Below are 27,625 nucleotides of genomic sequence, written 5' to 3'. Positions count from 1 at the left end.
AGGAGTACATATACATATATCTTCTCTAGTTGTGAGTAACTCATCTAGTAAACATACGATCTTTGTATTGTTGGTGCGCTTACCAAAGAAAAACATTTTCTTTGAGTGGTACATCTTTTTCATGGACGATCTTCGGAAAACCGGCGCTTTACTCTCTCAGCTGACACCGAACAACAAACTAGAACCCACTGCAGTTATCAGGCGAACGTTAAGGCTTTTACCGGCTGGCGTTACTGCCATTACTGCCGTCTCTTCTCCTGCGACATAAAAACATAACATCGATCGATTTTCCAGGATGCTGACATGTTCTGATTCACCCCGCAAGCGATGAATGAAACGAGCACCGAGGAGACCGGACCGAGATCGGCGGAGGTTCTGTTGATTTCGATCTGCCAAGCCCCGCTTGTTGGGCAGGTCGGAGGATGGAGCTGAGGCTGAGGGGGGATGGCAAGCCGTCCGTTTCCTGGTTCCTCCTCGGCCCTGTTGTCATCCTCTCCCTCTTGGCTGTGCTAGCGAGCTGTCACGGTTCTTGCAGACACCGAGTTCCTTCTCCCAGCGAGGTGAGCCGTGGTGATGTGTTCGGTGTTCATATCCAATAATCTGAGTATATAGCATTGGAAGAGCTAAGCTAGCATAGCTACAACTGCTCGGTACAAACCAGTCTATGTACATTACCTTACGTTTTATAACAGCAGATTTGAGTTAATCTTATACGTTATAATATGTTGCTCTGCAACCACCGATCACGGTCTTTGAAAATCTCTATTTCTGTAGCTACACTACAGTTAGTGAGTAAGCTACAAGCTAACATGAAGCTAGCCTGCTACAGTTACTGTTAAATCACAGCATCCGTCCCATACATTTACGGTGTAAAGGCAATGATTTTAAAGTTCCCCGTGCTTTGGACTTTTCTCCTCAAGCCAAGGTTACTCATTAAAACAAATGCAACATGTCTGAGTAAGCTTATTAAAAATAAAAGTGTAATTTTTGTAAGCCAAACTCAGTATACCAATCCATGTCATTCTGATAACTTTTTAGGTGCTAATGCACCTGGATTAGCCATGAAAAGCCATGCTTGTTTGATTATTACTAAACATTATTTCACATTTAAATTTCCAGCTATCACCTGTTGTTATATGTCACATTTCTAGATCTTATTCATATTACACACCTTTTTCAGGTTGTCCATCATGTGTACTTGAAGCCGGAGCGTCTGACTAAGAGAAGCTCACCTAATGACCTGCAGCTAAAGATAAAGATAATCTATGACAGCAGTGTTGACCAGTATGTACTTTGTTTTCTATGATTCTGGCACCATCTTGTTATTAATGTTGGAGTAATCATAAGCTGATACTTCTCTCTCCCCTACAGGCTCCAAGCAGACAAAAGAAGACTAGTAAAGGTAAGGAATAACCTGATAACCTGATTTTCTCATAGATTTTGGTTATATTAAAAGAAAATAAATTTTTACTGTGTGGTGACAAACTGTTGCCTCACTGTAGCACATGTGGTGTCACCTACATGCGCATGGTTGAATGTTTTAAAGCTGTATACTCATGGCCATATTTCCATTTTTGCAACCGGAAGGAAAAAAAAAAACATGATTTCTCTCTAATCATGATGAGTTTATTCTGCAAAACCTGAGCTGTGAGGACCAGTCAGTGTTCCACCGTGTTTCATCGTCACCACATGGTGTTGGCTCAGCAGACTTGGAACCATGGTAGTACCAAGAAAGTATAGGATGTGCCAAACTAATATCACATGGTACTGTACTGTGTAATTGGAAAGCACCAGTGAGTTGAGATCAGGGCTCTGAAGAAGCCAGGTTGTTGCAATGAACGTGAGACACTTTCTTGATGGTGGTGATGATTAATAACAGTATCTGAAATGCCTGAGACTTTGAAATACAGTTGTACAGCAGCTTTAAATCCAGGAATTTCAATTTGGAAGAAATAATATTCAGGAGATTTTCCAGGAATTAAAGTATCATGGTGATTTCCTCAGGAGGGTTAAGCAAATTGTTCCACTGATGTATTAATACCGAGGGCTGAATTCTTTCAAAGTTCCTTTGAGTTTCTTTCTCAAAAATTTGGCCTCCAATATATTAAAACAAATTAAATGGATCTGCACAAGAGCCAACTTTTCCATTGCAACTCCAAATGTATTTTTTTGTAACATTTCTGCAGTTTAAGGACTATTTAAAACTGTCATTCTGCAGCCTGCGGCTGTGAGAACAACTACAGCTCGAGCACAGCTTCATTCAGCTTTAGCTCCAGCTGACCAATGTATTTTCTTATGTGGTCACTGAAGAGACGTAGGGCTATAAACACAGATGTCTTGACATTATTGTTGACTGTGGCAAGGTTGAAACTGTGTGTTCATCCTCAGGATAAGTTGTTTCCTCAAGCCATCGACTACTTGCAGAGGGCCTTCAGTGTAAGACGCAGGGTGGGTCCTGTACTGCTCAGCAGGTATGTGGCTCCCCTCATCTTTATGTTTTAGACTTCAGGAATGCAATAATCTGACTCCCTCCACTGGTTAAAACCCCTGATATAAAACTGTCAAGCCTCAGACTGACATAAATTCTACGTATAGTACATGCAGTACAATACAAATTGAAATTTAAGACGTTTACACAAATGAAAAGTTGAAATTATTGTGTTTATTAATTTGATTATGCAGGAGGTTCAAATTAGGCTTACCACAGTCACATCACTTACATTTATTGTTGAATTTTTCTAATAGATTAATCTGATGCTGTGTAAGATGTAAATAAGCCATTACCTTCCGGTAGCAGCTCTGATATATATGATGTTTCTTTAAATGTTTTTTTTTAAGGCTGTGAAATCAACAAGGACGCAGCTCAAACTGTGAATATGTTTAAACATCTGTTTCCCTTTTTTTGTTCTCTCAGACAATGTGCAACCAACCAGTACATGAGGAAGAGAGATGACCCTCATCGCTACTGCCAGGATGCCTGCGCAGACGTCACCAGGTGTGGCCCCGTCATCGTTCCACAGCACCACCTGCAGGTGAGGAAAGCCCACAAAGATAACAGCACGCATAACATAAAGATGGGACTCAAATTAAAGCCATGCTAAAAGCTCCACTGGGTCAAATCCAAAGAACAGGACTATTAAAATACTGTTAGTTTGTCAGAAAACACCTGTGAGGTGACATCAACCCGTACAGGAACACTATAGAGGGCTTTGTGTCATTTATACACTCCCCAGTTAAAAGCTATAGTATAAACAATGTTGGCAACACACATTTACAGACCATAAATTTACAGCTCTTTTTTCCATTTATGGGACTGAGTGTCTTGGTTATGGACTTTTTGACATGTAGGCAGGAGGGATTGTGGTTCAAACAACCAACTTTAACTGGTGGATGACCTGCTGTGCTACAGCAGCTCTGAGGGGAATAAAGAGGGAATAACAGAGTGGAGGGTAGTAGGATGAAAGAGGGTTATTGTCAGGGTGGTAATCAGATTATAGTTATTGTAGACACTTGGCAGGAGCTAATAATAGTTCTTCATCTTCTACGTAGGTTGTGCTTTGATTCTGCTGAAGCCAGAATAGATTCACCTCCAGATTTTAGTTTCTTTTCTTACTCATGTTTGATATATTTTTTTGTTTCAGCAATGTAAAATATGCAGTGAGTCTGGGAAGTCATGTGGGCCTGCAGGACCACCAGATGGCCCTGGAGTGGAGGGGTCTGACTTTGTGCTCTATGTCAGCGGTATCACCACAGAGCGCTGTGGGCAGGAGAATATAGTGGCCTATGCTGCGTACTGCCAGCTGGAGGCAGAGCTGGACAGGTAAGACGATGAACCTTGCACCAAAAAAAAAAAAAAAAAACAGCCAAAGACTCCACTGTTGTGTAAAATTTACTCATTTCAGTCAGCAGAATAAACATAAACCACGGGATAAATTTTATTGAAGCTAAACACAGGTTCATTTAAGTCTGGCATTCTTGGTTTAGACAGTTAATTGTTGTCTAAGTATAAATGATGTGTGTCTGTGTGTGTTTTCAGGCCTGTAGCCGGCTACGCCAACCTGTGTCCTGCCATGATCTCCCCTCAGGCTCAGGAGTTTGAAGGGATGCTCTCCACAGTCAAACATGAGATCATCCATGCTCTGGTAAACATATTCTCTGACCGCACTGCATGACTAGAAACATGAAAGATATTATATATACTGTGTCTGCATCTGGATAAAAGAATGTTTTTTCTGAATCTCAGCACAAATGTGATGATGTGATATATTGATCAAACACGATATGAGAGGGCCTGAAAGTGCCAAAAGTGGTGAATAGCAAAAGCTCAAGCAACATTTGCACTAAATATCTTAATTATTTAACAGGTTCATCCTCTTTTCATCAAAAGTAATGTGTTTAAATAGGTTTTTAAATACAGGTACATCTACTGAAACAGATTAAAGTCTTCCCAGTTGTGTGTAGTAGCATGTTCATCATGGGTTCTCTGTAGGCTACCTGACTATCTGAATTTTAGGGGTTAAGGTGGCTTTAAGTTGAGCCCACCCCGTGTTACTGGAAGACAGATTTGTGTTTTAAAAGGAGGTGCAATCAGACCTTAACCATGTTTAGAACAGAATTAATCTGTGTAATTTTTGTTGACATGAATTCAGTCCCCACATGTCAGTGTTCTCCTTGTTTGGGTCTCAAACCTGGATAAATGCAGAGGATGTGTCAGGAAGGGCATCCAATGTAAAATGTATGCCTGATCAATATGTGAATCAGTTCGAGATGGAGATGGAGGCAGATGATTCGCTGTGGCGACCCCTGAAGGGAGCAGTTGAAGGAAAAAGAAGAAGAAGAATGTTGATACGAATGAGGTGAACTGAAGTTGAATCTGTGTGCTCTTTCTCAGGGCTTTTCAGCCGGTTTGTTTGCCTTCTACCACGACGACGAGGGCAAACCTCTTACTCCTCGCTTCGCCAGCGGTCTGCCTGCCTTCAACGAGAGGTGAATACAATCAGTCTCAAACGCTCTCTGTCAGCTGAAATGTCACCATGAATAGATTTTTGCCTGGCAGCCTCGTCACAAACTGACCACTTTCTCACCTCCACACACCTGACTTGCCTGGTGTGGACCTCAAATATTTACTATGACAAAATGATCAGCACTGTTCCCATTTTTGGCATCTGAAAGAATTTATGTCACATATTGATGCTAAGCCAGAATCCCTCTACATATGACTTTTTATTTTAAACCTGTGTCAGCTTGGGTCTGTACCAGTGGAGCGAGGGGGTAATCAGGAGAGTCAGCAGACTGTGGGACATCAGAGGTGGAGTGATGGTCCGACACCATGTGCACGTCCTCGTCACTCCTCGTGTCGTGGTAAGAAGCACTTTGTTCGGAGTACAGTTTCAGTCTTAAAGTTAAGCTACTATGTTGCTAAGAGACCTCTATATTAACCTGGAAATTGTGATGGAGACACTTCATATCAAACTTTCCACCAACCAGGCAGTTTTAAATTGATGTCCAAAGTTACATGTCTGTCTGAAAAGAAGAAAAATAAATTAAAAAAGCTCGAAAAAGCCAAGAAGATGTTTTTGACATAATTTATTATGTTAATTATTTATTATGTCTTTTATTGAAATTTTGTACAGCACTTTGGTCCTCAGTGGTTGTTTTAAACTGCTAACAAATAAAGTTGGATTGAGCTAAATAGCATATCCATCCGTCCGTCCATCCATCCATCCATTCATCATCTGTACTGCTTATCCGGAAGCTGGAGCCAATCTCAATAGCTAAGAGGCGAGAGGCAGGATACAGCCTGGACCAGTCTGTTGCAGGACCAACATAGAGAGACAATCACTCACAATTACTCCAAGGGAGATTGTAGAGTGACCAATTAACCTAACATGCATGTCTGTGGACTGTGGGCGGAAGCCGGAGTACCTGGAGAGACCCCATGCATACACGGGGAGAAATGCAAACTCCATGCAGAAGGACCCCCTGTTCCAACCCCTCCCTAAGCCAAGGCTTGCACCAGGATCCTTCTTGCTGTTAGGCAATGGTGCTAGCCACCACACCACCATGCAGCCCAACATGTCACTGTAAATCACCACAAAAAAAACACCTTGTGTGTTTGTTTCAGTGCCAATATTTTTTCTCAAAAAAGCGAAGACTTGAAAGAATGATATGCAGATGGAAAAAGGCTGTTGATCTGTGTGTTTCTGTCTGTGGTTGGCCTTTATGATGCCACACCATAATCTTACAACTGAGGCTGTCTTGAAGAAATCACATCTGTTTGTTGACTGGAATTAAAAGGGTTGAAGTTCTACACACGTTTTCATTAAAAAAACAAAACAAAAAATAGCAGGAAAAGAAATGGCTTGGAGTTTTAAGGGTTAACTGATCATAGGTAGATATCAAATTTGAGTGAGTTGAGAAAATGAAGCTATAGACTCTGAGGCTGTCAGTGAAGTAACTGCAGTTTGGTTGTTATAGTCGGTGTAAAGAAGTAGCTGATCCGAATGTGTTGCTTTTCCAGGAGGAGGCAAGAAGACATTTTAACTGTCCCATCCTGGAGGGGATGGAGCTGGAGAACCAGGGAGGGACGGGAACTGAACTCAATCACTGGGAGAAGAGACTGCTGGAGGTCAAAACATGTTCTACTTGCTTTCAATGGAAAACAATGCGGTTAATCTGTTAAATTCATCTTTTTGTCTGTTTTTCTTTTGCCCTCAGAATGAAGCGATGACGGGCTCCCACACCCAGAACCGGGTGTTTTCTCGGCTCACGCTGGCCATCATGGAGGACAGCGGCTGGTACCGAGCCAACTACAGCCTGGCTCAGAGGCTGGACTGGGGCCGTGGCCTTGGCTGTGACTTTGTCATGAAGAGCTGCAAGTTCTGGATGGACAGACAGAGACAGAGGTCACATTAATTATCCAAAGATGAGCTCTTATCACCACAAAGATTGTGATTCAGAAAAGAAATATTACAGTCAATGAGTTATTCCTTTAATTTGATTTTGTATAAAAAGTGACAATAAATTCACTAAAGCAGTATTTTAACTACTGCATTTGAGTACATCCCATGATCGTTTTGATATTTGATTTCTTTTGATTAATTTTTTAGCAGGAAGTTTCACAATCTAACTCTGTTTGAGGTTTCAGCTGCTCAAACAGCTGAAAACAGCTGAGCTATGGCAGCTTTTTGACGTTGTATTTTTTTGCCTTTGTGTTTGCAGGCGACACCCTGTGACACCGTACTGCGACACAGTGCGAGCCTCCCCTCTACAGCTCACCTGCAGACAGGACCAGCTGGCTGTGGCTGTCTGCAACCTGCAGAAATACCCCCAGGATCTGCCGCTGGAGTACCAGGTATACAAGAGAAACTATGAGCAGCAGCTGGGAAGTTGTATGAAGTGGTGAGACTTATAGAAAACGCAGAGCAGAGGTTTAACTGGGATGTTTCTTGATGTCCTGATAGTCTCTTAAATGTTTAAACCACATTTTGTTTCACATTGTAAAACACCGGAGTCTGAACTGATGAAGTATCAACAAGAACAGTTACACTGATGTTATATTTTACAGTAGAAATTTAATATAAAAGGTTAAATGATTACAAATTAATCCCTGAATCAAGTATTTTTTTCCTTTTCTTTTTTAAAGTAAGTTCTGCTTTTGTACAACTGCTTTAGTATGCTGTTTATCCTTTATATTTGACCTCTGTCACCCCACTATGTGTGACTAAGAATAAGTAGTCAGTCAGATTTTACTTGTATCACATTTCATTGAAAAGTGAATGTAACACAAAGCTGCTTCTGTCTGTCAGAGGGCTGTAAATATACCTCCATGTGTTTTATGTGGCAGTACTTTGACCGGATCCCGGACGTGGCGGCTGATCAGCTGTCGTCCTTCGGGGGTGCAGTAGAGATTGCCGACTACTGTCCCTTCAGCCAGGAGTTCAGCTGGCACCTCAGCGGAGAGTACCAGAGAAACTCCTACTGCAGAGTGTCTGAGAACCAGCCAGGTACTGTTCCCACTGCTGCTAACATCATTGTTGGAAAGCAAATATGTTCACAAATGGCTTTATTAAAGAGAAATGAAGACAGAGCTTTAAAAAACTATGTATTTGCTGCTGATATGTGTCCTACAAGCACTTTGACTGAAACATGCTGACACATTTACTGTTAGTTACTTAGATTGTTGATTAAAACTGTTCATTCAGCTGATGGGGGCGCTGCCTGTATATGAGTTAACTTTGTGTGTGTGTATTCAGACTGGTGGAGGAACTATGGAGCGGAGCAGTATGGGCCAGACTCTGTGTGTATTTACCAGAAGTCAGCCTTTGTGATGGAGCAGTGCACCCGGAAGATGACGTACCCGGACTGGGGCTCCGGATGCTACAAGGTGGTGTCACTTTTTGACAGTTTACCGTGTAGCTTCAGACTCTACACTGAGTAATAAAGTGAGCCCAGTTAACCCAGTCTCCTCTTGAGGAGGTGCAGTACACTTTTATGTGTTCAGTCTTGTACCATAAACTTAACATCAAAATTCAGAAGCTAATGTCACCAGATGAACAATTAATTTCCGCACTAAATAGGTGAAGCTGAACTTTGAGATTGTATAAAGAAACAATGTGCATGTAGTTCTGTTTCCTCAGCTGGGATCAATATGTGTTTCGTTTAAGTAACTTTGATATTTTAGTTCTCAATTATCATTTGTAATGTTGCGTTACAAGGCATACCATTCTTTAGAAGAATGGTACACAATGTTGAAAACTTCTGTCCAAAAGGATTTTTCTGAAACAACATACATTTAAATTTATTTCTCTGCTTTTGAAGCAGCTTGAGACAAATAAAAAGTGGCTTAAATCTTTCTTCTATTATAATTTATTGCTTTTCCCCTAATTTTCATCTATATTTAAAAAGAAATTAAAAAAACAAATCTTGCATTAGCCTTTCTTGGGGCTCCTTTGCCCTCAGTGGAGAACTTGTGTGCTAAAGTTGATCTTTCTAAGCTTTGGATTGAATTCAGCAGGGAGTGTAAAGGCAAACAATCACAGCTGATGATTCCACTCAGTTTTTCTGCTAAACAGCAAACCGACATGAACATTTTAAAGAAGGTAGCGAATGAACATATTTGTCTTTCCCTTCAGCTCCCCCCCCCCCCCCCCCCCCCCCCCCCCCAACATGTTAACAGATAAACATTAAACTGTATAATGTGGGACAGAAAAGAGTCTGTAGAGGCACAAAAATGAGAGATATTTTATTGTATTGTGAGAGAACTGATTCAAGTTTAAGTCAAATAATCTTGTGCAACACAGATGAACACTGTTAATGTTTTTTGTGTCTTTTTATCTCTGCAGGTGTCCTGTGCAGCTCAGGGTCTGATGGTGTACGTTCAGGATCGCTCCTTCCTGTGCGTCCGGAAAGGTCAGCTGCTGAGTGTCAGCGTCCGAGTCAGCGACTGGGTTTACAACGGCGTCCTGATCTGCCCCGCCTGCACAGACTTCTGCGACAACTGCCCCCTCCCTCATCAGCTCCCACCCATCAACACCTCCAGGAGCAACCCCATCGGTTAGCATCACTCAGATGCAGAGAATCGCCTGTTGATATCAACAACAACACATTTCAACAAATAGTCTTTTAAAAAAGACACAACTACGGCGTTGGGCTCAAATCCCGATCCTCCTCCTTATCTTTAAATTTTGCCAGATTTTCTTGTTATCGTTTACAGTTTTGATCGGTAGTTCTCCAGGTTTCCTGAAGGTCTTTGATAATTTCTCTTTGCAGATTTGTTACCTTTATCACTAATTTTCAGTCCAGTCCTTGTACCTGATGATTTTCAGGGGCGTGTGTTTGTCTGCTTACACTTCTTTAACACTAACCTGTTAATCATTCAAGCATAAAACGAGAACGAACACAAGGGATGAACCACTGTTGTGTCGACATATAACGGACACAAAGAACACATTTTAATTTAGGCACTTTCTTACCAGCAGCCTGTTGAAAAGACATTTGTTTGACATTTGTTCAGACTTTTTTGGTTACTTGTATAAAAAAATACCAAAGATAACTCAGTTTGACAGACAGGAACGAATGCATTTGTATCAACAAGGCGATTCTCAAAGAGCTGAAAACTGAAAACTCATCATACCGCAGCCTGGTGGGCAGTGTGTCCTTAAAACATTTGAAGAAAATGAACAAGTAAAAAACAAAAGAAGAAGTGTCAGGCCTAAAACTATCTACAGCAGATGAACACGTTCTTAAGTAACAGGACCAAATTAAGTAAAGCTCTGACACAGAATCTGATTAATGAATCTAGATCTTTAGTTGGTCCATTTGCTGTTGGCCAAGCCTCTTCAGAAAGGGCGTCCATAGTAAGCTGGCTGTCAGAAGCCATTTTTAAGGAAGAGAAACAGGGAGGAAAGGCTGAGGTATGTTAAATAATACAAGAACTAGACTGAAAATCAGTGGTAGCAGGTCTGATGGAGGGATGAATCCTCCCCAGAAACAGACCTTTTGCACTGGACTGTAAATTTAAACAAAAAGTGTGTGTCAGTTGTATTTAACAAACTTTTGTAATAAGCTTTCTGTGTCTTTTAGATCCGTGCTCCAGTTCTCCAGGACTGGCCAGCACTCTGTGGCTGCTTCTGCTCAACCTGCTTCCCCTGCTGGCTGGACTGATGCTTTGCCACTGCAGCTGATAAAACACACACACACACACACACACACTTGCTCTCCAAGGAAGCTGAGCTCTCGTCTGTACTGTAATCTTTTGAGGATTAGGCCAGATCCTGTTTCTCCTCCCTGTTATTTGTTTTCTTTCCCTCAGCTTCAAGAAAAAAAGGCTGTTCTTTTTTACTTCTTTTGAATCATTTTCTTTTATTCCTCTCTTCAGTTTTTCTTTCTTCTTTCCATCCTCAGAACCTTCTTTTTTCCCTCTTTTTTCCTGTTGTTTTTATCGTTGATCACAGATCTATATCTACATCTCTTAGTACTGTCAGAGGTCCTTTTGCTGAAGCTCCATTCAGGTGTGATCAGTGTGTTTACATGCACTTCAGTAACCAAGTTACAGTCAGCTTTACTTTTACTGAGAATCTGGTCACTGTAATCAGGTTTGGGGACTACAGACATCTGAAATACCAAGGTGCATTTTTCCTTGAAAATTTCCCTGCTGTAAATGCACAGACACAAGTTTCTGAAGGCCACAAGGCCTTCACCTGCAGGGGTACAGTCATCAACATGGCGAGCAGCTATGTGGCAGCTAATGTCGTAACCCACAGGTGATCGAACCATCTGCAGGGACCACCTTAGTTTGGAACAGCAGTGAAGAGAACAATAAACCAAATTATTTTTCCTTTTCCAGGGTGGGGTGCAGATTACAGACGGATACCTCTATCTTTTCAGGCCACATTTTAATTAGCTTCATATTAAGTACTAAAATAACCAAAACAAAAGGTTAGAGCAGATGTGTCAGTCATGAGGAACTAAACCAGTTGGCTGATTAATTGATCAAGAAAAGAAGTAAATCAAGTTCCATGAAAGTCACCAAATGGATTTTTCTAGGGATAAATGTTGGGGAACTGTCCATGTTCTTCAGAAACATGGTAATGTAGTCTGCATACTTCTCTATAAGTGACATAATTTCACTGCTGTGATGTTTTATCTTGGAAGTCGTTAATTAGTATCTGTGTATCATGCGTGTATACTGGTAGTTTTTTAGCAACAGCAAAAGTAGCATTTTTAAACAGGTTTTTGTTTTTTAAACTTGAGCACTAAATACTTTCCAGTTGCCAGCAGTTGTGTGTTTACCCTCTGAGAGCTACAAGTTCCATCCAGTAACTTCTACTACCTCCTGGACTGGCCTGTGAGCTACAATAAGATGGCGTGGAATTACTATAACCCAAAGTCTAAGTGTAATTTTCTGAGATGATGAAGCTAGTTTATTACTTCTTTTTTTGCCTGGACTGAGGAAGTCACGCCCACACAGTAAAACTCTGAGTGAGCTGCCAGTATTTTACAGACAATAAAATCAATATATGTTTATTCTGAAGTTGTTGCTGTCGCCTAAACTGTGCTTCTGTAAAGCAAACTGACCCTGGCCCAATCTTGCAGCACCCTAAATGAGAACCAGCATAAGCACCCATCACAGCCAATTAGAGCTGATAAATTCCCACCACTACTAGACTAGAGTCATTTAAAACTTGCCAATGCGGACTAAACACTGTTCCATTGCACTCAAAAGCAAGATGTTGGAAAAGGGCTCAAGTTACCGTAATGCATGTAAACCCGCGATCGGAGCCCTTTAAGAGTGACCGGGCTCCTTTAGTGCATGAAAATAATCACAGCAGCATGAGGAACATTTCCTGAAACATAACTGGTTTGATTTAACAGATCAGATTATTTCTTTTTAAACTGGACGTCAGGCTGTCTTGTTTTTTTTTTTGTTTGTTTTTTTGTGGCGTAGCAGATGCCTGATTACTTCGCTCCAGCATCCACACAAGTCTCATTATTTTAGCTTGGGATCTTGGGATTTTTTTTTTAACTTCATGCTGCGGTGAGCACAAACTGGATATTTTTGGACATAATCATAGATCTAAAAACTGGCAAAGGATCATCCCAAACATTTTGTTTGCTTTCTCTGTACGGTTGCCTGTAACACAAACTGGAAGAAGGAACCAAACAAAAAAGTCACAAATGTATGTGCAGCTGCATTTTTTGTTTCTTTTTTTTCCAAATGTTTTTTAAACAGAAAAAGAACTGTTGAATCTTAAGTTTGAGCTGAAAGGACAGTCGTACTCTTCTGAATGGGACAACAGCAGCTTGGTGCCCTCTGGTGGCAGCTAGAGGTAACTGTTTAAAGTTTTATACGCTTGAAGAGTCTTTTATGCAGAAAATGTTTAATGTAAATAGAAATAAGAAACTTTACTGAGAAGCAGCTGCACTGAAAATGGAGGAAGCTCCTACTGACTGATGAACTGAGTTTGAATTAATTTCCAGGCTTGTTTGGTGTTTTTTTTTATAGTAGATTTCATGTCACATTTGTAGCTCTTCAGACTTGGCTACTGTTTGGGTTTAGTGATGTTTTTTTCCATGGACAGTTTATGTAAAAGGCCCTGATTTTAAGCAGGTTTTAGTTTTCTTTATCACATGATCACTGTGCACGTTAAGGAAGCTGTCAGGTTGTTGAACCAGCCCCGCACATCCCTGTTATATCAGTTTTAAATATGCAGTCATAGAGTAAAATCTGATTGCTTGATGATTATCAGTCGCAAATGATATCAAATGGTAAACTGAGAGTTTGTCTGACTTTTTTTTGTTTTTTTGGAGATCCAACACTTAAAAAACTGCAGACAGAAGTCACCAAAAGGTGCAGAAACTTTTCCAGAGGGGGAAAAAAAAGTTCCTGGAGTACTTTCCCGAACTGCAAAGTCAGCCTCTGATTCTATCAGAACATCGGCTTCTGCAAGCAAACTATAAACATTGTCAAAAACCTTTTCAGGTCTCAGTTTAGGAGGACAAAAGACAGGCAGTGTTTTCTGTTATGATGACTGTCTGAATGAAACATGACTCACACCCGGAGCTCCATTCAGATCTCATAAAAACAGAAAAGTAACTCCAGACGTCTTGTCCAAATGGAGCTTTATACCCTCCCAGGGTCTCTAACTTGAAGTGTGACAGCTCGGTGTTTAACATCGAGTACATGAGCAGACAACTGCTGGTGCTGCAGAGATGTTGGATCTAAACTGAGTGACAGCACTGATAGCAAAGCAATGGTGCTTATTTAAACATACAAAGAAAATGCTTTAGGACTGTTTAATTTCAAACTTATTGCAACATTTATTATTTCTGTACTGAAAGAATCTTTACTCTGTTTGAAGTTTTGGAAATTTGCTACAGCCAAGTGTGACGAAGACGACTTGATTTGAACTCATCATCAGTTTAGCTGCTAAATGACTAAATGACAACAATCCAGTCCTGTGTTCAAAAAGTGGAGGAAACTACAGCCAAAATTCAGTATATGATGTTTGAAGCAGATGTTTCAGTGTGTGGTGGAAAAAAAAAGGTTATGTTTTCTTGTGATGTTGACTTTGAGAGCCGACTGTGAGCAGTGACGGTACATTTCCAGGGATTTTTAATGTACAGTAGGAAGAGTTATCGTTTATCTGCTGTGTGATGGTTGTTTCATCCTAATCAGTGACTGAAAAAAATGTTTGTGTAACAAAACAAGTGCAATGAAGACTTTTTTTTTCATGCATACTTTTCTTTTTGAGGCTGCACTGGAGTTGCATGAGAGGGTTTCATTCTAAAATCTCAAGGGATGCATCTAGAACTGCTTCTGTTTCATTTCATGTGACTTCATGAGGTCATAGTTTAGTGTTCCTGGTTATCTAAAATTATTTGGATTATTTTCTGATTAGCCATCGCATCACAATTTTCTTTTGCAAACACAAGAAAAAGAAAACAACTAAAATTGAAAATGACTGAAGATTAATGTAAAATGGCAACAAAGATACTGAAAAATGAGGCAAAAAGCCTATGAACTGATAAACGCAACAAAAAATATTCTCAGATGTAGCTCAAAGGTGCTTAAAAGTTTAAAAAATGAGTACAAAGAGATGTAAACTAACTGTAAAGACTAAGAAAAGTACAACAAAGACAAAAAATGACAGAAGCTCCAAAGTGACAGCAGACACATGAAAACAGAGAAAGAAAGAAATTTGAATACATTCAGGCATTGAGACACAAATTAGCAGCTATGAAAAGACACAAAATAACTGAAAACACTACTGACCAACACAAAGAGACAATACAGTGCAAAAAATGGCAATGAGACACAAAACAACAAATAAATATTAGGAGCAAATAAAAGGTGGAAAAAAGGAGAAAACAACCTCCACAAAGAAGTGAATTATGCAAAATATTTCCAGAGTCACAGCATTAAACCAGGCTACATTAAAACATAAGGAACGATTCAAAACAAGCATGGTCATGTACACAGAATGACCACAAAGGGGCACATGAGCCCCAAAACAAGCAGCAAATAGATTGCAATGATGCAGAAATAGTGACAGATGTGAAACCATGGGATAGAGATGGACCAGAACTGATGCACAAATCGTATGACCAACATTTAAAGTTCAGTTTCTAAACTGTCCGACAAACAATGACCTCAAACCATGTTTCACATAAAGAAACAACCAGGATGAAACGGAGAACATGGTGACTGAAGGACCTCAGATAATCTCATTTCTTTTTGCTTCTGTGGAATGAAACTTCTATGCTGTTCTTCAGTGCAGCTGCAGCTTAATGGATAGATTTTTTTTCTTTTTTTTTAAAAAAAGGACATGTTGAAATTTTGCAGCTTGATGTTTTGCACTAAACCAAAAGAACTGGCCTTAATGTTCCAGGACTTTTCTGTTCGTTTGTGTAGGAATGAAGAGCGAACATGCAGTGAGAGAATGAAGAGGCTTTATTTTTGGCTTTTTATTTATTGGAAAGTTGATTTCCATCAGAACTGTCACGTATTTGTTTCTATGTTCTGTAAGATGTCTTTAATGTTTTGGCAGTGACGCGTCAACGATAAGCAGGAACCATTTAAGTTACAGAAGTGTTGATTCGGTGTGCAGCTTTGTGTTATGTGCAGATGATCTGACCTCAGTCCAGTTTTCTTATTTTTACATGAATTTGATGGAAACTGACTGAAATGTTTTGAGTGAAGTTTTTGTTAATGTGTTGAATGCATGCACTGAGATTTCAGGATTTTGTTGGAAATAAAATCTATCTGTGAAATTGTGTTCATGGAAATGCGAGATGTTTACTTGTGTCTCCCGTTGACTGAATGCTGTGACGAGGCTGTTGGAAAAAAACAGCTGATTCTACTCAGCTTATCTTTCTATTTATCTCATTTTTAAGAAAAAGGGCTGCTTTTAAAGCCAAATCAAGATTTGTCTCAAATAAATGCTGTCTGTATCCCTAAGGAGTTTGTGTTTTGTACTTTTTTTATCATGTAAAATACATGCTGGGAACATAAATCTTTCAGACTTTTAACACTGAACTTGTTTTCTTGATTCGCCCTGCAGTACTCAGTTTGAACTGTTCCAATTATTTCAACTTGACATGTTTTAAAAGGGAACAGATAAAACGAAACATGCAACAAGCTGTACAGGCTCCATCAAAAGTAAGGAGTGCTTCAAATAAATACAGGACTTACAGTTGATGCTGTCTAGTTTTGAACTGCTCATGTCGGTGGTTGCCTCCTTTCAAGCTTGGGTCCTCTATCCTCTCCGACGGTATTCCTGTTGATGTTGCTGTTGATCGGAATCACCACTGGCTGGTTGTCCCCCTACCAGTTTGGATCTGGAAGTCTCACAGGATCTTAGCTCTGTCATTTTTTGCCACCTTTGGCAGCATCTCCCATCTTGACGTTGGGACTTCCAGCCCAAATTCTGTAACAGATGTTCCTGTTCTCCATGCATGTTGTAGCTGCCTGCATCTTACATCCTCCTGAAATGTCTCTAAGGCCTCTCCGTGAACAGCACTGTCGAACTTGTGTTAGCCGTTCTGGTTGGATCACATCCATTAGCAGCTGGCTCATTTTTGCTGCTCGGCAAAACAGGAGTGAATTTAGTTTCTTTAGCCAGCAGAGTGCATCACATCTGGACTTGTACAAGAGTACATCTTGGAAATTTCAGTGGAGAACATCCTGTTTATCCTCGTAGCTTCTTCTTCTTTGGTGTATCTTCTCAGGCAGCAAACCAGAGCCGTGAGTCCTTATTTGGCAGTTTCCAGTGCTTCAGGTAAGCACATCTTACTGTATTTTCTAGGAAGGTGTGTCTTTATTGCACCACTTCTCCATGGGAGATACTGCCCCTTATTCTTCTTTTATAATCATATAGCCAATCATCTCTACAATCAATTGTTCTGGTGCAAATTATCTTAGGTGTCTCTAAATATAGTATTCACATCTGCTTGGAGATGTGAATGCAAGCAGATCTTCAGAAAGTACTTTGTCTCTTAGCTGTGGCAAAAGGCCCAGCAGGCACCAAGTGTCAAGTTTATCTATGATCTTACATCTCAGGCTATCAGGGCTTTCCAGTGAGCTTGGTACCCAATGGAACGATGTTTTCCGCTGACCTGTTGTCATGGCTCCCGGTTGCCATGGCATCTTTACTGCACTTCATTCATCTCTGGTTGTGAGATTAGTTTTCTGAATATTAGAACGCTGTGTCAGAAGTTTTTTTGTTGGTGAGGATGATGGGTTTTTAAGTATCCAGTGGTCCCACATCCTCTGCATATATTTGCTCTTACTGGAAATGCTGGTGTAGTGGCTTTCCATCTATATATTCTTTGCCTTCGTCCATGAATGTCTTGTTCCTGTCTTCTCATAAGCATGTCCTGGTTTCTTAACACCTGACAAAGACCTTGATCGGTCTAAATCTTTTTTGAGACATTGTGGCTTCAAAGTGATAACGTACACATAATGTATAAAAATAACATGGACATGGTAAGGATTCAGTTTTATTGCAAGAAATTTCACATTTACAGTACAAAAGCTGAAAAAAACCCGTAAATCCTGCAAGTTTGTGAAGCTTTAGTTGCTAGTTCTGCAGGATGACTGTATATGCAAAACAGTCATTCAGTGCAAAGTAATGTGCAGTAAGTGGATCGCATCTCCAAACAAGGATTCATGAATCCTGGCAGACACCCGTCATCTTTCCCATCCATTCCTACAGCTGTATCATAACTCAGGTATGTTAGTGTTTATTGTTTGTTTCAATGCATTATTGTCAACAGAACCTCTATGCTTCAACCAGACAAAGAAAGGACCGTTTCTGACCATGCTGAACATCATACGTTAAAAATTAATATGAAGTGTAAGTCCAGCTGCCTTTCTAACATTCCCCCCCATCCAGTCCAGACTATTCTCCATGCTCTTTGATCCACAGGAAGCCCACCTGGGTGCCAAAGTTGAGTCCATCTCTGACATGGGAGAAGAAATCTTCAGGATGACAGGACGTGCAGGGCGTCACGCAGGGCTGATCTGTGACCGTATTGTCGTGAATGTGCTCTGGCAGGACGCCACCTTTCTGAAGAAGGACTCTAGAATGAGAAATGATATATTTAATTAACTAAATAAGAGGAAAAGCTAATGGAAGGTTAATTAGTAATTGGTAATAAATTACATCAACACTAAGATGAAAGTTAAGTGATTTCTACAAACTATTACGTTGACAAATGTAGAGTAATTATAGCCTTGTATGCTTTTAAAATGATCCCATGTTCATAATGATAAAATTAGAAAATGATTGGACAAGTATGGTTAACTAAACACAGTATATCTGCACCAACACCTCATCCCAGCTGTTAAGCACTGTGGTGAAGGGCTGATGATTTGGGTTTGTTTTGCAGCCATAGGACCTGGACACCTTGCAGTCATTGAGTCAACCACAAAGTCCAGTGTAGGCCATCTGTTGGATGCTAAAACTTGGCTGAAACTGCATCATGCAACAAGACACTGATCTCAAACACCACAGCAAATCTACAACAGAGTGACTGAAAGAGCAGAGAGAGCAGAATCAAGGTCAAAGTCCCAACCTCAACCTGATCGAAACACTGTGGTGACCTTAAAAAAGGAGCTGTGCAGCAACGGATGCTGCAAACCTCAATGAATGGAAGCAGTGAGGTAAAGAATGGACCAGAATTTCCTCCACAACTACGTGGAAGACTGATCACATGATACAGATAACAATTTAAGTTATTCTGTAAGCTATTGCATCATGTGTGCACTTGGTTTTTCCAGACACTGCTTCTGCTTTTTGTCTTAGATTTGTTACATGACAGTATTCATATGTCACATGTTGTTATTCATCTGAGGTTGTATTGATCTCATTTTAAGAACCAGATGAGTTTGTGATACAAAAGAAGATCCTAAAACTGAAAGAGGGTTTACTTTCTTTAACATCAACTGTATGATGCATTCTTTAGCTGTACCTGTTGGCGAGTCGGATGTCGACATGCGGTTTGGCTGATTCTGGATCAGGCACACAGTCTGGATGGATGCTGACGAAGTCCAGAGCCTGCGCTCTGTCCAATGTGAAGCAGCACACCCCCACTGATGGTCCCACCGCCACTACGATGTTGCTCACCTGACAGCCAAAATCTGCCACCATGGCATCTACTGTTGCCATGGCAACCCCCATCACAGTCCCTTTCCAACCTGCAAGTTAACCTCATATGTTAAAATATGCCATTCTAATCATTATAATTATGACTAGTTAGCCAACATGTGATGACTCTTATCACATGTTGGCTGCCACCAGGAGTTTGTTGATGAACAAACCGACCTGCATGAGCAGCTCCAATGACCTTCTTCACTGGATCAGCAAACAGGATTGGCATGCAGTCTGCACCTGGAGCAGCTAGAACAAGTCCACGCTGACTGGTCACCATCGCGTCATAGCTTTCTGGCTCGGGCTTTCCCAAAACACAGACATTGTTGGCGTGGTTCACCTGCACGAAACAAAATTTTAAACATTTAATATCCCGAAGCTCCAAAACTGCAGCAGTTCTACCATTTATCATGCTAATTTAATGATGGATGGATAAATTAAATTAAAAATACTTCATTTACTTTCTTAATGAGTAATGTAATGTTGCAGTAAGTTTTTTTTTTTTTTTTTTTTTTAAGGGAAACATTAATGTGAATTAAGAATGAATGACTTGTTTCAGAGGGTGATGGCTGCTGGAATAAATGATCTCCTGTACCTTCCTGTCTTTCAGTGAACTTGAAGCCGCTCACTGTACACAGTTGTTTTATCACTGTGTCGTGTTGAGGATGTGAAAAATTAATACGAAGAAAAATTAGTTTAAGACCTTGACCAGGCGCAGAGGGAGAGGGTGGAAACCAGCATGGAGGCCCAGTCTGCGTCGGTTCTCCATCACCACGGCCTCAGGGTCCCTCCTCCTGCTGCTGCTGAACAGATTCATGGAGGACAGCGTCTGGATGTAGGAGACACCACCTGAGCGGGTGCTGAAGCCATGACCAAAGCAGTCTGGGGGAAAAAAAAAAGGATCAATTAAATTGTGTAATATTGATAAACTGCCACCAGTTTCTGGTCAAACAATCTGATGAATTTTCTACACAGGTGATAAGAAATGTAATATTTCATATTTGCATATTAAATGCTTTTACAGTATTTTCCCTTATTAAACTGACCTGGAATCAGTGTGGACTTAAGAACTCTTATATCTCCCTTCAAGGCGGGCAACTGCTGCAGAAAAGCCGACACTGCTTCACGGACTCCTTCACCAGGTAAGTCCGTGTGGGCGGAGCCACTGTAGTTCGGACAGGTGAGTTTGTCCACCGGCGTCACTTTATAATCAAAAGCATAGACGGCGGTAAAAAGCAGCTTCTGGTACTGGACTAGCACATCTCGACCTTGCGGACTGGTGAGAACCCAGATGGAGCTCAGGTCCAGCTGATCCACACTCCGTTTGAAACGGTAGAGACACTCCGCAGTGGAGCTGGAATCCAGCACCTGCACGTCTTTGCGCTTGGTCGCAAAGGTATCTAAAAACCCGTTTTTCTCCCGGTGATTTTTCCCGCACATAAGAAAGACGTGCGAGTCAGACTCCTCCAGCAGAGGCGCGCCGGTGCATGCGAGACAGCAGCCGTGAATCAAGTCCACCAGCACGGCCATTGCGGACAGCGGAGCTTCGTTCACCCCTCCAGTCCTCCGTACTGCAGCAAGAACATGTTTTGCAGTCAAAATACCCGAGAAACAAAAGCTGCCCGTGAACTTCCTGTACCGCGAGGCTCCGCCCACACTGGAAAACCCTCACTCACTGTGGAAATTCTTATCAACTCCTTTTCTGCTTACTGTTGCATAAAGTTTTAGTGGGCATAAAGTTTGCAAACCCTATTGTTCAACCACATGAAAACACGCTGCAACAATGCGACTTCCGAGAGAAAATGTTGCGCTGACGCAGCTTTTTATTATCTGCTCACAACGTGTTAGTAAGAAATTCAACATGTAGCTGCTTGATGGGACCGTGGTGTTGGTTCCCTTCCCCAGGTGTTTCATTTATGCATTTAAAACGGGCTACAACAACGTTTATCTCCATTTCCTTCTAATAAAGTAATTTACCGCCTCAAGAAAGTAAAGTTACACTTGGAAGCACACAGAAAATATTTGCGCAATAACAAAACGTGCATCACAATGTAAATATATCATGCATTGTCTTAAAAAAACGTATAAACGAGTTATGACTATTTTAACTCGAATGAGCGGATCCGTCTACAAACAGTTCCTACAATATTAAAACAAATGGGAAGCAGAAGAAGACTATTTTAACTGCTGTACATTATGTACCTTTAATTATTTGGCTAATTGTAGGATAAAACATTTATTTGTATAGCACATTTCATACATATGGCAATAATTTAAAAAAAAGAAAAAAAAGGGGGGGTGGCATATGTACAAGTAGAAATGGCCATCTGTGTTTATCCCTGACTGTTTTATTTAGGATTATTTCGTATGACTTTAACCATTATAAAATACTTATTTAATTATAGGAAAAACATCCGTTTTAAGCCTAATCATAAGTTTTATAAGTGTCTTTTCAGCATGCAACATAGTCGTTGTCTGGTGGTATTATGGTTTCTACATCATCATTTAATGGAAACAGTCTGGTCAGACACACATTGTTACTCATTTAAAAGCAGTTGGCAAGATAATTCTGCATTTTGAAAGTTGCCTTTTAATTGAATGTAATTATTTGCGTAGATATAATTTAGATTAAATTGCTGATAAAATGTGGTGGCATGGGAACACTGGTGTGATCACAGCTGTGCTTCTCTGCTTGCTGTGGTTCAATTACCACATTTATTTTTTGCTTGTTAGTTTCCTGATTTTGACTTCTCCAGTAATGTCATGTTTTAAAGAGCTAATTTGCACATCATAATATTTCATATCATAAGTCATGCACTCAAAGCAAACTTAATTTTACTTTTTTATTTTAATTCTTTCATGAAAAGACACTTTCCGCCCTCTGCAGTGTTTATGTACTTGGCAACAGAACCACCATCTGTGCTGCGTTCACTTGTCCTTGGGCATCTGAGAATTTCCAAACTAAAGATAGGGGGTGTCCGAGAAGAACTTCAGTAGATGGTTTTGCATGGTTGTCATTCTTGTGTTTTTTATTGCAGCTTTTTTTTTTAAAACCTCCCCTATAATAAGAGTAAATAAAAATAAAATAAAAATATTGGCTTATTTAAAATTAAAATGAAAATTTGGAGTTTAGTTTCAGGGTATTCACGTCCAAAAGGTGGACAGGGTTAGGAAAAACATTTCTTTAATATGCAGACCATCAATTTTCAGATGACTGAAAGTATTGATTAAAAGGCTGTTTAATGCATGTGTGTGTGTGTTTTATTTTTCTTCTCTTTATTAAGAAAGAATCCATTCAGAATTTCGAGTTTTTGCTGTGAACCAGCAGTGTGTCATCTTTTGAATGCAACAAACCCATTAAAGAGATGACAGGACCATCAAGAGAGGCCAAACCAAGAATTTGTTATGTATCGAATGAGGGAGGTGGAAAAAAGGAACTCGGAAATATGAAAAGCTGGCACATTAGCAGAGGATAGGAGTGGTAAGTTATTACCACAGTGAAGAAAAACACAACATACAACCAAGTGAAGCATTTTTCACATTTCATCTGAGCTACATTCAGTAATAACAAAGCAACACCTAAAGAAAATACATTTACCACTTCCTGGTTGGACTATTTGGCTAGGATTACAAAATCATGAGTAGATCTAAAATAAATTCTATCTTAGCTCCACAGGCCACTTTTATTAATGTTAATGTTATTTGCATGCAGTTGCTCTCCCTGATGTTACATATTCTTTCAGCCTGCCAGAAAAAAGACCACATTCGCTCATATTTATGGAGTCTCTTCTCCAGGTGGAGAACATAATTATACAAGTTCCACATATAGAAAAAGCCAAAGCTGTGGTGGATCTGGACTCTAAGAGCAACATGTAACAAGCACAACAAAAAGGAAAAAAGGGGGGAGAAGGATTGGAACAGCTCTTGCCCTGAAGCTACATTTGCATCTGTAATTATTTAATGTTCATAGTTTTCAGAAAAAACAAGCGTTCACTGTAAACACGTCTCCTATTTAAAAGCCAAGTCTTCATTTTAACCTCACATTTATAAAACAACTGAAACCTGCAACAGCTTTTAGAAACAGTCATTTAAATATTCCCAGGCTTAACTGAATGTCTTCTTAAATGTTATATTCTATGAGGATTCTAGTTAAGGGCAGAGTAAAGTAGAAGTGTGGTGTGTGGGCTGCCTTGGGGAAGAACAGAATAACAACTTCCCATTACTAGTGAATGTATTTGTACACAGTTATCTTAATAAACGAATAACAACAGCTGTGCTCAGAATCCTCTATGTTTGCTGTATGCATGCGGTGGCTGACTGATCTAATGTTCACCACATTAGTTTTCCATTGTGCTGAGAGTCTCAAGGAATGAGGAAATCTAGTCTGAGTCAGTGATTGTAAGTGTGTGAACCTGACCGACTTACCTGCTCAGCAGGAGGATGTGGGAAATTCCCAGGGTGCAGAGCATCGGCGGCGTGATTAAAGCTGTGTACAGCTACAGACACGATAAAAGAGGCTGCAGGGAAAAAAAAGAAGATCTGCTGATGGTGTACTTTCCTGCTTCAAGACTGGAAAGGCCAGTACAGAAAATGTGACACTGAGGAAGAGGTTTCTGTACTGCACGTCAGAGCCTGTGTTTGTCATTTTTGTTGATAGAAACATTGTTTTTCATGAAAACTGACCTGCTGCAGAGTAATAAGTTATATCAAATCTGGAGAGACTTCAGCTATGAAAAGTGTGTGAAGCCATAAAATGATTATTTAAGAATAAACACAATGCTACACACATAAGATTCATCTGATAAATGGCTACATGATTACTGCATGAGTAGGATATTTGACCATGGACATGCTTTCAGAGGTAGCTGCTATATAAGTGGTGGATGATGATTACAAGGTCACATTCAGTGTGTTCTCTGGTCTTCATTTTGCTCTCAGCTACACTCCTGTTAAGTTTTAATTACATGTCCAAAGACACTGTATAAACACCTGTCAAAGCTCTGAAAACAGCAGCAGGGATGCCGATGTGGTTTCTGAAAGGAGATAAACTGTTTTTCAAAAACCAACCGAAAGACATATCAAATACCAAATCTGTAGTTTTGTATTCTTTTCCTTCTAAGTGATTTGGTACAAAATCCAGTCAGATTTTACTGTAGCAGTACTTTAAATATCATTTTCATGCTGAAAAATTATGTCTTAACTGAAAGAGCTATTTGATCAAGATTTTCCTTGTCATCCTTAAAGGTACAGTGAGCAACTATTATTGACATCTAGTGGTAAAGATGGGCATGAAAATGACTTCAAAGTCAAGCACAGCTGTGAATGGACGGTGGCCAAAACTCTGATTTTCATTTGTTGTGTCAGGTGTAGTGATGTCTGCACACAGGTGTGTGTTTTCAGGTTTTAAGTTTCTTTTTTTTAGTGGTTTATAAATGTCGTTATGGACTTGGGCCTTCCTCTTTATATGACCTACTTTTAGAATGAGCCCTTATGGACCCCGAGGTCCGCTGGTACCAGCCTTTCAGTTGTTCTCAAAGTCAGAACAAGAACCTTTGGGTCTCATTCCATCACTACAGCCCTCGACTGTGGAACAGCCTGCCAGAGAACCTCAGAGCTGCAAAGACTGTTGATGTTTTTAAAACTAACCTAAAGACCCCCCTTTTTTTTTTGCTTAGCTTATAGCTAAACTTTTATTTTATTTTGTTAGTCTATTTTTTTAGCTCATTTATTTTATCATCCTTTTTATTTATTTCTTACTTATTTTTTAATTATATACTTTTCTGTTAATTTTAAATACTTCCTATTTATGTAGTTTTGTTTTTATTGTATTGTTTTACCTAAGTACATTGTTTTATGAACTCTTTTATTTATATTTATACCTGTTGCTTTTATTTGGTCTTATTGTCTAACATTTATATCTCCTGTGTTTCTTTCTTGCCGGAAGCTATGCCTGATCGGCCTTGTTTTCCTCTACAGATCATTTGTGTAAAAGAAATCCACTGCAGGTTGTAAAGTAAACTGTATTTACTCTTAATAACCAGCAGAGGGAGGCAAATATGCAGTTAAGATTTCACCAACGTGATCCTCAGTCAGTTCATCTGTTAAAGTAAATAAACAGCTTTTTAACTTCACATTCACTAAAGGAAAAAAAGAAGGATGCTAAATAAATAAATGCTGCATTTAGTTTTTACACTTTAAGTGTTTCTGTGCTGCAGATTTGGGTTCAGTCCAAAAGCAGTTGCATGACATATTTTATGTATGACATGTCAGGCTGTGGCCTTGCTCCCAGTGGACTTCTGCTGCAGCAGAAGGAGGTTTTTCTTCTTCGCTGCCCTGCATGGTTGCCCTGTGGGACGGAAGCTCGCTGTCATCTGTCCTGCCAAGGTTACAGTGTTCTGCTGCTCAGGGATTTATTATCAACCTATATTTATCACTCTCCACAAGGATTGTAGCTTGGCTCCATCTGCATCAGTTTTCTCGGACATCACAACATAAAGTGACTGTGTGACCTTACAGACAGTATTTCAGGCTGATTAGAAAAAACATGGGATCAGTATATATATGTAAAATATACAAGCAATATCTTCAACCCTTCAATGTACGTTTATGAGCTGGAAACTTTGAATACAAATAGTTTACTGATCAGCTGTAAGCCCTTAGCTAGAAGTTTCAGGTTGCCGCCTTTTGCAAAATCCATCATTATTACCTTGTTTTATTGAACTTTGAGCTACTTAGTGTTTTCTGTGTTCATGAGTCAGGTGTAAAAGTCTCTGAATGACTCATTTACAGTTCATAACCCTTTTACTGCCAGCTCTACTGTTTATGGGGCAAAAATTTTAGTGACTATAATAAATATTATTACAAATTTGCAGAGATAATCCTGCCTGAGCCATCTGTACCACTTGGTCTGGGTGTGTAATGCCCAAACCAAATGTTTGTTATCCCACATATTGCGTCACTATTTTCACCACTTTTGACCTAACTACTGTTACTATATCATTAACTGTTATCTCACCAATCTCTAAAATAAACAAATAAATAAATTCTCATTATTGTTGTCCAAAGGAAAAACAGGAAATGCAAAGTAACATGTTGGTCTTGCTTTTTTTTTTCTTTCTTAGTGCAAACATTAAAGGGTTAATGCAGCTACAACATTATTCTAGGCACATTGACTGTGTTGCTGCCACTAATGATCATTGTCATTAACTGTACTTTAGTCTGACAGTTATTTTCTTGATAATTTATGTGTAATTAATCCTTAAACTCACAAAGGCCAAGGTGACATCTTCAAATGTCTCATTTTATCATGAGACTCTCAAAAACCCCACAAAATATTCTTTTTATTATCACAGTTGAAGAAAAACAGGCGAATATTCACACGGATGTCCATTAAAATGTCACTTACCTTCATTGTAAAACTGTATTATCTACACATGAACTTAATGTAGATTTTTTAAGAGGTTGAAACTAGTTGGCTCTTTTGATTTAAAATTATTAGCTGGGTATAAATTTTTAATCAAATACCGACAAAGTTTTATTAAACTGACACATTTAAGGCTAACCGATCCTTACTGAAAATAAGTAGAACAAAAAAACATCACATGACATATTAAACTGTTTTGATATTCAGCTATAAGTTGAAGTGCAGAAGCAGTGAGTAAAAAACTAAAAATGCTCTTATTCCTTCCTTATAAAGAGGCAGCCAGGTGTTGCTGATGAAATGCACTTGATTAAGTAATAAACAGCAGGTGTGAGCACCTCTATGGAGGCAGATGTTTTGCCAGTTTACACACTGAGGTATCAAAATGACAGAGGGAAAAATAAAGAAAAGAAAAAAACTCCTCCACTTCATCCTCACGTTATTGTACAATAAGAAAGCTTATTCACGAGTGGACAACATTCAAGGCAGCTGCCAGTCTTCTCAGGACGGACGTCCCAGCAAGTTCCCCCTGAGGTCAGACTGCAAAGCTCAGAGAAACTGCAGAAAACCTAAAAGCTCCATCTGAGACTCTCCAGGCCTCAGGTAACATGGTAAATGTTTAAGTTTATGACAGAACAATTAGAAAAAGGCTGAACAAGTACGGCTTGTTTGGCAGGGCTGCAGGAGAAAGCCTCTTCTCTTTAAAAGGAACATGGCAGCACAGCTTATTGTAAAGTTTCATCTGAACAAACCACAAAACTTCTGGAACAATGTCCTCTGGACAAAGCAGACCCAAGTGCTTCAGGATTCTGGCTGAGTTTTTGTTGAATTGTTGGAAACAAAACAAAAACAACATGCTGTAATATGTCATGAGTAGTTGTTTGAGGCAGTTTTCAACTAATTTTAGGACTCAGAACTTTTTTTTCCTGCAAGACTGGGAAATTGCAATAATTTCAAATAAAAATGAACTAAAATATTAAATATTGCATAAGTAAAAATGTATAATATAACAAATGATTTCTTGATACATAAAACCTTAGAGAGGAGAGAT

At 39.7% G+C, this 27,625-nt stretch overlaps 3 protein-coding genes across 6 annotated transcripts in view; 2 read left to right on the top strand and 1 right to left on the bottom strand.

Annotated features, from left to right (window-relative positions):
- The first annotated feature begins 149 nt into the window (after positions 1 to 149).
- lmln (leishmanolysin-like (metallopeptidase M8 family)) lies at positions 150 to 15,961 on the top strand. 3 transcript variants are annotated; one of them, XM_042001684.1, is made up of 16 exons: positions 153 to 560; positions 1,181 to 1,284; positions 1,372 to 1,402; positions 2,389 to 2,471; positions 2,915 to 3,032; positions 3,642 to 3,820; positions 4,037 to 4,142; positions 4,892 to 4,986; positions 5,244 to 5,361; positions 6,521 to 6,628; positions 6,718 to 6,905; positions 7,222 to 7,354; positions 7,847 to 8,006; positions 8,256 to 8,386; positions 9,345 to 9,555; positions 10,585 to 15,961. In XM_042001684.1, exons 1-16 carry the CDS (start codon positions 423 to 425, stop codon positions 10,683 to 10,685), a joined length of 2,004 nt encoding a protein of 667 aa, XP_041857618.1. In that variant the 5' UTR covers positions 153 to 422; the 3' UTR covers positions 10,686 to 15,961. The 3 variants fall into 3 exon arrangements, with proteins under 3 accessions (XP_041857620.1, XP_041857619.1, XP_041857618.1); XM_042001686.1 differs by lacking the exon at positions 10,585 to 15,961 and having other exon boundaries at positions 150 to 560; positions 8,256 to 8,444; positions 9,345 to 9,379; XM_042001685.1 differs by lacking the exon at positions 6,521 to 6,628 and having other exon boundaries at positions 151 to 560.
- A 1,527-nt stretch (positions 15,962 to 17,488) lies between these two features.
- Positions 17,489 to 24,110, bottom strand: lacc1 (laccase (multicopper oxidoreductase) domain containing 1). Its single transcript, XM_042001693.1, has 6 exons — positions 23,580 to 24,110; positions 20,201 to 20,743; positions 19,858 to 20,036; positions 19,329 to 19,494; positions 18,976 to 19,201; positions 17,489 to 18,084 (listed from the first exon to the last, which is right to left on the bottom strand). Exons 2-6 carry the CDS (start codon positions 20,682 to 20,684, stop codon positions 17,904 to 17,906), a joined length of 1,236 nt encoding a protein of 411 aa, XP_041857627.1. The 5' UTR covers positions 20,685 to 20,743; positions 23,580 to 24,110; the 3' UTR covers positions 17,489 to 17,903.
- A 2,688-nt stretch (positions 24,111 to 26,798) lies between these two features.
- Positions 26,799 to 27,625, top strand: part of enox1 (ecto-NOX disulfide-thiol exchanger 1) — a 125,646-nt gene continuing 124,819 nt past the window's right edge. The window contains exon 1 of one of the 2 annotated variants that reach the window (XM_042001691.1): positions 26,799 to 27,177. The gene's annotated coding sequence lies outside the window, so the exon portion shown is untranslated. The remainder of the gene's footprint in view (positions 27,178 to 27,625) is intronic. The other variant, XM_042001687.1, reaches the window with a different exon arrangement.

This window comes from Melanotaenia boesemani, chromosome 12 (assembly GCF_017639745.1).
Source record: "Melanotaenia boesemani isolate fMelBoe1 chromosome 12, fMelBoe1.pri, whole genome shotgun sequence".
NCBI lineage: Eukaryota > Metazoa > Chordata > Actinopteri > Atheriniformes > Melanotaeniidae > Melanotaenia > Melanotaenia boesemani.
The sequence above is the reverse complement of the archived record's forward strand: the minus strand, read 5'-3'. Positions and strand labels throughout refer to the sequence as shown.

Excerpts from the sequence above, each read along its gene's own strand:
- lacc1 (XM_042001693.1), bottom strand. The coding sequence starts at position 20,684 with ATGGCCGTGCTGGTGGACTTGATTCACGGCTGCTGTCTCGCATGCACC. Across the intron at positions 19,202-19,328 it reads CATTGGAGCTGCTCATGCAG|GTTGGAAAGGGACTGTGATG; the intron begins GTCGGTTTGTTC and ends GTTAACTTGCAG. Across the intron at positions 18,085-18,975 it reads GACATCCGACTCGCCAACAG|AGTCCTTCTTCAGAAAGGTG; the intron begins GTACAGCTAAAG and ends TTCTCATTCTAG.
- lmln (XM_042001684.1), top strand. The coding sequence starts at position 423 with ATGGAGCTGAGGCTGAGGGGGGATGGCAAGCCGTCCGTTTCCTGGTTC. Across the intron at positions 3,033-3,641 it reads TTCCACAGCACCACCTGCAG|CAATGTAAAATATGCAGTGA; the intron begins GTGAGGAAAGCC and ends TTTTTGTTTCAG. Across the intron at positions 8,387-9,344 it reads GGGGCTCCGGATGCTACAAG|GTGTCCTGTGCAGCTCAGGG; the intron begins GTGGTGTCACTT and ends TTATCTCTGCAG.